A 10,824-nucleotide genomic window follows, 5' to 3' on the forward strand; every position below is an offset into this window, starting at 1 on the left:
AGAGAGAGAGAGAGAGAGAGAGAGAGAGAGACCGACCTTGCCCTGAGAGAGACCCTTCTTGAGAAAGAGCTGCCCTAAGACAGACCCTCTGCCCTGAGGGAGCCGCCTTGAGGGAAGGGGGCTGAGGGAGGGGCAGGGAACACTGGGCCAAGGAGTAAGGGAGCAGGGTGGGCCAGGGAGACTTTGGTTGGGAAAGCTGCCTGGGAAGGGAACGGCCAAGGCTCCCTTTAGCTAGCCTCTCCTCTTCCTTCTGGTTCTAGCTGAACCACAATCTCTACGAAGTGATGGGCAAACTGGAGAAGCAGCATTCCAACAAGGTCTTTGTGGTAAAGGGCCTGTCAAGGTGAGCGCCTTCAACCCTGCTTCAAGTGTGGCCTGTGTGGACACACTCAGTGTCCGTCCCCCTCCCTACCCACACGCCAGCCCTCGCCTTACGCTTGCGCTCGTGGCTGCTGGGTCTCTCAGCAAGTACTTCAAGCATGGCTGGAGACAGTACAGAGTAATGTACAGCAGCAGCAGCAGCAGTGGCGAGCCGTTGTAATCAGGCACAGCGGCATCTGCCGTTCACTCGGGAGCCTAAGCTGACATAGTCATAACTCTGAGAATAGCCTGGCCTGGCCACAGTGACACAGAGAGTTTCAGGCTAGCCTGTGCTACAGAGGGAGAGCTATCATGGAGGAAGGAGTTGTTGGAAAAAGAAGAGCTGAACACAGCTGAAGCTCCCAGTGCCCCACCCTCACTCATCTTGTCCCCGCCCCTGCCGAAGGTGACTGCTGTCTTTTTTTTTTTTTTGGTTTTTCGAGACAGGGTTTCTCTGTATAGCCCTGGCTGTCCTGGAACTCACTCTGTAGACCAGGCTGGCCTCGAACTCAGAAATCCGCCTGCCTCTGCCTCCCAAGTGCTGGGATTAAAGGCATGCGCCTCCATGGCCCGGCTGTCTTTTAATTTAATTTTTTTTTTTTTTACTGCATTTGTTTTGTATGTGTTTGAGAGAGAGGAGGATGGGGTACGGGGAGAGAGAGAACCACAGAGGTACATGTGGGTCAAAGGACAACGTATGGAACTTGTTTTTTTCTCTAACCTGTGAGACCTGGGATCAGACTCAGCTCATCTGGCTTGGCAACAAGAAGCTTGAGCCTCAGAGTTATCCTACCAGCTACCGGCCCCTTATTTTAAAACTTCCTGTAAAACGGACTTATACTGCCTATATTTTCTGCAGATTTTTGAAATGGGAGCCACACTGGTGCTCAGGGCGGTCTTGAACTCCCAGGCCCCGCTAGTCCTCCTCACTGGGTCTCTCGGGGCCTGGACTGCAGCACAACCTCTTTTGTGCCCTTAGTGTCCTTTGAGACAGTTATCTGGTTATTCAAGTCCCTGGCTTGTCTCTCCTGGCCGTACCTGGTGCCACCGTGAGCCCTCACGGTTTATCACCTACCCTGCTAACAGCCAGGGGCTGACTTTCCAGTTGTTGTTTGGTTTGCTCTTGCAATAAACACACGCATTTCTCCGCACGAACATTACTTAGGGTTTCTACAGCGTCTGTGTGGAACGGATTGCTAAGATACAGGGCCCGTTGATGGACTTCACCAGCCTCATTAGATGTTGTCAAGTTCTCCTTCAAAGTGATTGTTCCCACTTAGAGAAAGCCTGCCTCCATAGGCTGGGGAGACGTGGGAATTCAGCAAAGATGAGTAACGGCCAGCAGGCAAAAGGCTCCAGGTAGCACTGAGGTCGGCCCTGTGACCAGAAGAAGAACGGGGCTCACACTTAGGGAGGATTGTAGACTTGAGGAGAAGTTTTCTTTCATTACAAAAGCTCCACTCTCCTTTCTCCATCACTGAAAGTCAGAGCTCTCTGTCCTTTCTTCTCAGATTCATGGTCAGCTCCATTGGTGTCCCAGAATGCTGAAGATACCAGCTCTTCCTTTAAGCCTTCTAAACTTAGCTAGAAAAGGCCTTATGTCAACAAAGTATCCCCTGATAGGATGGGAACCAAGCGTCTCTCTTCCTCCTCCCCGACCTACCTCTGGCCTCAAGCTCAGGACAAGCAGGGTTGGAACAGGTCAAAGTATAGATTTCTGAGGTTTCTTGGTTCAGTCTTCATTTTCTCCACGTACTCATATAAAACTGAGATAGTGGTGTGTATGAAGATTTGTGGTACTTTTTATTTTATTTCTAACAAGTTTAACTGACAGTTGTGCCTACTCTATAACACTACCATAAAGGGCTCTCCTCTGCGTGGGCGGGGATTACTGTGGGCATTCAGGTGGCAGCAGGTGTGTGACCCTTGTGAATTGGAATGTCCTTCCCTCCACAGCAGCAGCAGACGCTCCCTAGTCATCTCTCCCCCGGTGCAAACCTGCACAGCCTCCAGCCCCGTAAGCCCCATGACCTCACCTACCAGCCCTTATGCTCTCTCTGCGACCAGTGAGAGTGAGTCTGTCTCAGCCACGGGAGAGGAGCCGACATCTGAGGCAGGGGGAGAGGATAGCTGCGAAAGCGAAGAGTCCTTAAAGGATGAGGAAGTGGACGACGACCAGTCTGAAACAAGCTCTTCAGAGGAGGAGGAGGAGGACGACGACGAGGATGAGGAAGAGCCTCCTCCAGCCTGCAATGGCCCCACCCCAACCCCAGCCTCTCCTGCAGCTGAGGTCAAGTCCCAGGAGGAAGCTGCCCTGTGCTCCCCAGCTCCGTCTCTGGGCAAAGGTCAGACCGGGAAGGACCATCCTTCCGCTGGGGTAGCAGTCCTCCGCCCCCGCGCATCGAGCCAGGGAGCAGAGCGGAGCAAAAGGGCAGCATCAATCCAGAGGACATCGGCTCCGCCCAGTAGGCCTCCACCACCCAAAGCCTCAGGCAGCGGGTCGTGCAGCTCCCCAGGCTCGGCAGAGGGTTCGCAGCCATGCATCCCCAGGGCCTCCTCAGATGCCTCTTCCAATCCAGAACCTCCAGAGACCAGAGAAAAGGAAGGCACTAGCAGCTCGGGCCCAGAAGAGCCATGTGCCTCCTCCACCAAGAGCACCACCCAGGCAAGTGAGGGTCTGTTGGGCCTTTTTCTACTTTGTTTGGTTTGCCTGCCTATTCTTTTCTTTTCTCTTCTCTTCTCTTCTCTTCTCTTCTCTTCTCTTCTCTTCTCTTCTCTCCTCCCCTCTCCTCTTCTCTTTTCTTTTTTTTTTTTAAGATTTATTTATTTATTTTATTTATGAGTACACTGTAGCTGTCTTCAGACACACCAGAAGAGGGCATCCAATCTCATTACGGATGGTTGTGAGCCACCTGCTGAGATTTGAACTCAGGACCTCTGGAAGAGCAGTCAGTGCTCTTAACCGCTGAGCCATCTCTCCAGCCCTCTTCTTTTTCTTTCTTTTCTCTCTCTCTCTCTCTCTGTCTCTCTCTCTCTCTCTCTCTCTCTCTCTCTCTGTATTTATTTATTTACTTATTTATTTAATTTTCTTGGAGACAGGATGTCGCTGCATGTAGTTCCGGTGTCCTGGAGCTTGCTGTGTAGACCAGGCTATCTGGAACTTACAGAGATCTGCCTGCCTCTCCAGAGTGCTGGGATTAAACACTTGCGCCATGGAGCCCTGCTTTTATAAAAAATATTTTGAAATATCGGCTTAAGCATAAGGTTTAAGGGAAAGGAACAGACAGGCAGGCACTTAAGAACACAGTGCAGGTGTCTTTGAGAGTTGTCTTTTGTTTGTTTACATTTTGTTTTTTAAGACACTCACTCACCTCATAGCCCCGGCTGGCCTAGAACTCTGGAACTCACTCTGTAGACCAGGCAAGCTTTAAAGGCCCAGTGCCCCTCCTGCCCCTGCCTCCCAAGTGCTGCTGTGCAGGTGTGCACCCGCATAACCGTCTTCTGTTTGGGACTTTATTTCTTTCCAATATCTTCACTGTAGTCAGGATGCTCCATACGCAGCCCCCAAATTAGTATTTTAGGGTCTCCACATTTCCCTCAGCAGGCTGGAAATTCAGGTTGGTGTGTGTACAGTGTCTGAGCGCTCATGCACAAGGCTCTGAATGCCAAACCCAGGACCCAACAAACGACAAAACTCTTGGGCACTTTTTTTTTCTTTAAATCTAAGAATGTTTAGAATACTTCTTGTTTTGTTTTGTTTGAAACAGAGTCTTGCTGTGAAGCTCTGGCTGGCCTAGAACTCACCGTTTAAAGACAAGGCTAACCTCAAACCCACAGAAACCCAGAGGAGACTTACCTGTCTCTGTCTCCCGAGTCCTGGGATCACAGGTGTGCGCCTCCACTCCCGGCTCTCCAGCCTCACCCTGTTGGTTCTTAGACATACTTCTTTATTCATTGTGCACGTGAGTGTGTGTTGGCACACATGCGTCGTGGCTTGGGTGTGGAGGTCCTAGGACAGGCATCAGTCAGTCTCTTCCACTGTGCTGAGCCTGCTGGGGTTTGAACCCCAGTCATCAGATTTGGCAACAAGTGTCTCTCCTCAGTAAGTTATTTTGCAGCCCTCTACCCCAAAATGTATTAAAGTTATGGGTTTTTCTTTTTTTCTTTTTCTTTTTTCTTTTTTCTTTTTTTTTTTGGTTTTTCGAGACAGGGTTTCTCTGTGTAGCCCTGGCTGTCCTGGAACTCACTCTGTAGACCAGGCTGGCCTCAAACTCAGAAATCTGCCTGCCTCTGCCTCCCAAGTGCTGGGATTAAAGGCGTGTGCCACCACTGCCTGGCTCTATTTTATTTTAAAATTTTCATTTTTATTTTATGTATGTAGTGTTTTGCCTACATTTGTGACTGTACACTTGTGTGTGTGCCTGATACCAGAGAGGGGATTCTGTCCCCTGGAACTGGAGTTACAGATGGTTGTGAGCCACCATTCATGTGCTAGGAGTCAAACCTAGGTCCTTTGGAAGAGGAGCCAGGGCTCATAACTCCTGAGCCATCCCTTCAGGCCCATATTTGAGTCATATGGAAAGCAAATCTTAATGAAAGAACTGAGCTGACCAGACGGGCCAGCAGGCAAACTGCTTGCCACAAAGAGCTGAGTTTAATTCCTGGGACCTGCTGTGTAGAACTGACCCCTCAGTCATCCCGACATGGCACAGGTGTGCTCTTAACACACTCACACACATACACACACACTCACACACACACTCGTACATACAGACACACACATTCACACACACACACTCAACACACACATACACACTCTCAGTCACACACACACACACTCAGTTACTGATGGTTGTTAGCTCCCATGTGGCTAGTAACTATGTTTCTTTTTCAAAGGAGGATTTGTGTGTGTGTGTGTGTGTGTGTGTGTGTGTGTGTTTATTACTCAATTAAATTTCAACTTAGCTTATGCATGTCAGGCAAGCACTCTACCACTGAGTGCCCTGTGTTCCCACTCACAGCAAGAAGCATGTTTCAACCTCGTGCCAGGTCTTCCTGACATAGGTCAGGCAGTGACACCTACGGCTTGGTCTCCCAGCTTTCCCCTAAGGGAACCATTGTGGAGCAGGGAAGGTGGCTCAGTCAGGAAAGTGCTCACTCTGCAACCCCAGTGCCATGCGAAGCAGACCTGGTGACAGGAAAGGCCCTGGTGCCCAGTGGCCACCAGTGTAGCCAAGTTAATGAGCTCCAAGTTCAGAGAGACCCTGCTTCAAGGAATATGGCAAGGAGCCAGCAAGATTGCTTAGCAGATAAAGATGTCTGCCACTGAGCCTGCCGAGCCAATGACCTGAGTTACATGGAGGAAGAAGAGTGTGGGGAAAAATAAAGGCCGTAGCTGTGGAGTCCCAGTGGGTTTCTAAGGTTCTAGCGGCTGGGGGGCTTGACGACACCCCCCCCCCCGTAAAACTCAGGCCAGACCTGAGTTAAATAGGGAGAAAGGGGGAGGCTCTGGGGAAGCATGCTTAATTTGCTCCTCCTTCTGGCCTTCATTAGGTGCTGTAATGGCCTAGGTGACTGAACAGTGTAGTTCTATGGAGACTAGACTGCTTTTCAGGACCCTGGGTTCTAGGGGCGCCGAACTCCTGCCAGTTCTCACGTAGAGTCTCAGGGTTCTAGGCCAATGCCCAACCATGAACCAGGATACCCTTACGCAGTCCCACAGAAGAGAACTCACTCCCAAATGCTGTCCTTTGCTCTCCACATACCATGGCATGGCACGCACACACATGCGCGGAAACACACACACACACACACTCATATACAGACATACACACATGCTTGCACACACACACTCGTACACAGACATACACTCACACTCGTACATACACACACATACATACGTGTATACACACAGACACACCAAAGAAACCATCGTGCCTCTTGCCCCTCCGGGTCACTGACCACTTGTGGTTTAGGGTCACTTAGAAGTGAGACCTGCAGTGGACTCCTGAGGACAGTCGGTCTGAAAGTGGCCAGTAGTAGTTGGAACACTCCCTCGTAGACATATATCCAAGAGCCAGCCACACAGATCACAATCGCAAGGTGTGTCTGGTCACGGAACAACATCTGCAATCCAAAGACCTGACTCCCTGGCCTGCAAGCCATGACTCCCTCCAAATCTCTTCTTTTAAAAATTAAGCTGTAAAACAACACAGAAGAGAGCCTACCTGAGAAGTGGTATCAGGTATTTGACCTTTGTATTGTTTACGACCTTGGGAAAGTATAACACCCGGAAGACCTTCCAAGCAGACCAGGAAGCTGAGCTTCTCTCACTGGCAGAACTGTTGCCCTTGTAGGACGCCGGCCCTCAGATTCACTTCTCTACAGATCCCAGAGAAAACACCAGCATAGCATCCCAGCCTCGGGAAGAAGTAAAGAGGCCTGAGGATGCGGCTCAGTCAGTGAGCGCTCACCTAGCATGCATGAGGCCCTGGTTTCCCTCCTCAGTAACACATAGACTGATCAGGGACACACACCTGTAACCGCAGTTCCTGGGAGGGGGCAGGAAGATCAGCAGGTGAAGGCTGCCCCTGGCCAGCCACATAGCTAGTCTGAATGCTGGGATTACAAGCACCCCCACGTTACCTGCCCAGTGTTCACATGGGTTCTCCCTAGCCTGTGTAGACTTGTTTTAAAAAGTGATGTTATACAGAACATAGAAAACATACTTCCACATACACCTACAGTGCAGCACAGTAAACTCAGAAGGTGACCCAGAATAGTCACATGAAACAGAGCCATGGATTACTTAACTCTGGAGAAACACCTAACAGTCTTCCTAGTGAAAGCTGCCAGCTCCTTAGAATAGCTGCTGCCAGTGTGACAGGCAGGTCCTCTGCACATTCTACCTCAGAGGCTGTGAGGCTGTGCACAGAGCCAGCAGCTCCTCCTGGGGTAACCAGGAGGAAGAGAAAGAAGCTGAGGTTTAACCCCTCCTGAGTAGGCCAGCATCTAACAAACTGTTGTTTCCCTCCCAGGTATTCACAAGTGAAAACACAGAACTCTGAAGAGAAACTGCCAAGGACCTAACCTCCGTGTGCTCAGAGAAGTTTCTCAAGCAGAGAGCCAAGGGGTACAAGCCACATCCATTCCACAGCCTCAGGCAGTGTGAATATGTGCCCTCGGAGACCCGCCATTGCTGGAGTCTGCACCAGCCTGAGGGAGGAGGGCACCACACACAGGGAACATTTTACCAGAGGCTTGAGCAGTAACCCAAGCGGGGCTGTAATAAAATGTCAAGGAAAAGCTTCTTTAGTCACGCCCACACATTCAGAGGACATGCACCCAGCTAGCCACTCACTTGGCAAAGAGTTAAAACTGAAACATTTTTCAGACTACTAAATAAAGTGTGGTTTTGACTAACCACAGCGTCTTGCCCTGAACAGCCATTTTCCACTTAGACGGGGGTAATAGTTTCTGCCCAGGTTCAGATGGCTTTAGTCACACCCCTGACCCCAGGTCACCAGCGTCCTGCCCAGAATGCTCTTCTGAGTGCCTACCCATCCTGGTGCATTCCTACAGCAGCAAATACTGTGGGAAAGGGCAGTCCTCCGGAGCGGTGTCATCTCTGAAGTCTGGTGCCCTGCGAATGAGGGTATGAACCAGACAGATGCAGCTATGGAAGACGGGGAGGGGTGGAGGGGAGTGGGGTGAGGTGGGGTGGGGGCATGGACAGGAATGGCATTAAGTGCAGGGTCAGAAGTCCCAGGCCAAGTGCTGTCATTTGCTGTCAGAACTTTTGTGAAGACATAGTGGCCCTGGAGCCCTGTCACCTGCTCTGCCTTTATTCTTGCTCATCCACTCCCCGCCCCCCCCACCCTATCCCCGTACACACCTTTGGTCTTCTGAAACAGAGTCTCATGTAGCCCAGGTTGGCTCGTATCCTCCTGCCCCTGCCTCCACATGCTAAGATGACAAGTGTGTGCTGCCAACCTACCTTTGTTCTCAGTACGGTTGACAGGTCACACCAGTCATTTCTAGGCATGCAGTGAGAGCCTCCCGTGTGCTAAGTACAGAGTCCCAACACAAGCTGTGAGGATGCTGAGCAAACCTGGCCAGGGCTGAGACGCTTTAGAGGAGAATGCACAATGAATGAACACCGGTGAGAAATTATTCAAGGTCAAACTTGAGAGATGGGAGTCCGGCCCTGTCAAGCCCTGGATCGGACTACAGAGGGAACCTCGGTTATCCAGGTCCTCTGGTAGGAACCTCAGTTATCCAGATCCTCTCTGGTTGCAGGCAGGGAATGGATGAGATGAAGAAATAGAGGGTTACTCTGGCAGGCAGCCAGTTCATAGAACTGCTGGAAGAACAGCTAGGCACAGGAAAGACAAGACCAACCAGCCTAGGGAATCCACAGAGGAGGAGAGAACTGCCCAGCCTCAGCTACAGCTACAGCCTGCCTGGCCGCCATGTCCTCTCCAGATCGATGAACACTGGAGAAAGCCGGCTTGTTCCTTTTGCACAGTGTGCCTACCCTACATCAGGGACGTGGGAATGGTGCCTGCCACTGCTGGGGCAGGGGACAACATGACATGATGTCTATATTGACAGGAAGGTGGTGGGTTGAGGGCAAGAAGGGCCTTTGATAGTCATTACAAACCACCATAATTTTTACTGTTACAAGGGTCATTCAGTGGGTGTGTACATGGGTGGAGACTCATCCAACTGTACAGTACTATGATGGACTGTTTATTGTACACCAACTATGTCCTGAGCTATAAACACTAACTCTAGAGAGCCCACAGTCCCCTAACGCAGGACACACAGAATTTGAGGCACATACAGGATTTTCCAGTAAGTGCGTCCACACAGGAGCTGGGGTTCCGTGTTTATATCTGGAGTAATCTTTGCATTCTATGTCTGTGTTTAGTATACAGTCCAGCGCAGGGAGAGGCTGATAACTGAGTTATTTTTTCATCCATCAAGAAAATGCTTCCTTGATCAATACATCGCAAACCCTTTGATACACAGGAAGCACTGGGTGCAGATGAGCCAGCCTCTCACCAGCAGATGCCTCTGCAAGGCGAGTGGACAGTCTTTCCTGGCCCTGTGATGAATGTGTAGGTGCACACATAGTGGACCCCAGGATAAGCAAGCAAGCACAGGCTGTGATGGAGGATCCACACAGGGCACAGTTTCCTGGACCCAAATCCTTAGGAGTCTTTTTTTTTTTTTTTTTTTTTTTCTGAAATCAAGCCCTTCTATTCTTGTTTTGAAAGAATGTCCTTCATAGGCTCGCTCTATATAGGAGGGTACTTCCTGAGAGATTTTCAAATAACCACTGCTGCCCACTTGTTGTAGCTCTCCCACAAGGCATCCCCCCACCCCCACCCCACAGTCAGGATCACTGCACTGGGCTCACTAGGGGGTCGTGGAAGGGTAAGAAGAGGCTGCACCAGCACTTGAGTTGGTAGCATGCTTGTCTAGCATCCTTGAAGCCCTGGATTTGATTCTCCAGCACCACATAAACCAGACAGGGCACACAGCTTCAAGATCAGTCCCCGGACGTGAGCTGGAAGGATCAGAACTTCAAGGTCGTCCTTTGCTATGTGATACATAGGAAGTTTTGAGGCCACCTCGGAATACATGAGGTGCTGTCTTAAAAAAAAAAAATCTGGAGAAACCCAGTTCAAGCCTTTTTGGTTATGGGGTTTGCTTTGTCTTTGTCTTCTTGTTTCTCTTCCCCCCATAAAATGGGAACTCTGGGGGAGTCGGCCAAGTTGTAGGACTTTCAGTCTGATGGGAGGGAAGCATCAGAAATTGCTACAAACAGAGGCACAGCGGGGGATGTTCTCAGCTGTGAGCAAGGTACTTTACTCCCGCCCTGCTCAAGCATCCAAGGGGGAGGGAAAGGGCCCACATGCTTGGCTATGGCAGACAGTCTCAGCCGGGAACTGAACTGTTTACCCAGACATAGTCCAGGAAAAAAGGAAGGGCACGGAAGATTGCCACTCCAGTAGGAAGCCAATAAAGCCAGGCAAAGATAAATGTCACCTGTCTGCTGTCCGCCCTGAGGTCCCTAGAGGTCTGTTGACAAAAGGATGGCTGCTCCAGTTTCTGAGGCTTACCTTTCACCCTTGGAGAACACTGGCCGCCCACGAGAGGCTGTGTTCGTCGTCAATGCCGTCTGACACATCCTCCAGTCTCTGTCCCCAGACTCTGAAGGACAGTGTTGACAGTCTGTGTAAGAGTATAGGCTAGCCGGGCAGAGGTGGCGCACGCCTTTAATCCCAGCACTTGGGAGGCAGAGGCAGGCGGATTTCTGTGTTGGAGGCCATCCTGGTCTACAGAGTGAGTTCCAGGACAGCCAGGGCTACACAGAGAAACCCTGTCTCGAAAAAACAAACAAACAAGAGTATAGGCTGGGTGTGATGTACCCGAGGCCAGCCTGCACTGCAGAGA

General features: G+C 50.6%; 1 protein-coding gene across 2 annotated transcripts in view; it reads left to right on the forward strand.

Moving 5' to 3' along the window:
* The window catches only part of Bin2 (bridging integrator 2), a 26,496-nt gene extending 18,711 nt beyond the window's left edge, over positions 1-7,785 (forward strand). Inside the window, exons 9-11 of one of the 2 annotated variants that reach the window (XM_028782222.1) lie at positions 261-343; positions 2,317-3,025; positions 7,398-7,785. In XM_028782222.1, the coding sequence (XP_028638055.1) occupies positions 261-343; positions 2,317-3,025; positions 7,398-7,427 (822 nt within the window). In that variant the 3' untranslated portion in view covers positions 7,428-7,785. The remainder of the gene's footprint in view (positions 1-260; positions 344-2,316; positions 3,026-7,397) is intronic. The other variant, XM_028782223.1, reaches the window with a different exon arrangement.
* Positions 7,786-10,824: the final 3,039 nt, after the last annotated feature.

This window comes from Grammomys surdaster, unplaced genomic scaffold (assembly GCF_004785775.1).
Source record: "Grammomys surdaster isolate TR1022 unplaced genomic scaffold, NIH_TR_1.0 724, whole genome shotgun sequence".
In the NCBI taxonomy this organism is placed as follows: Eukaryota; Metazoa; Chordata; class Mammalia; order Rodentia; family Muridae; genus Grammomys; species Grammomys surdaster.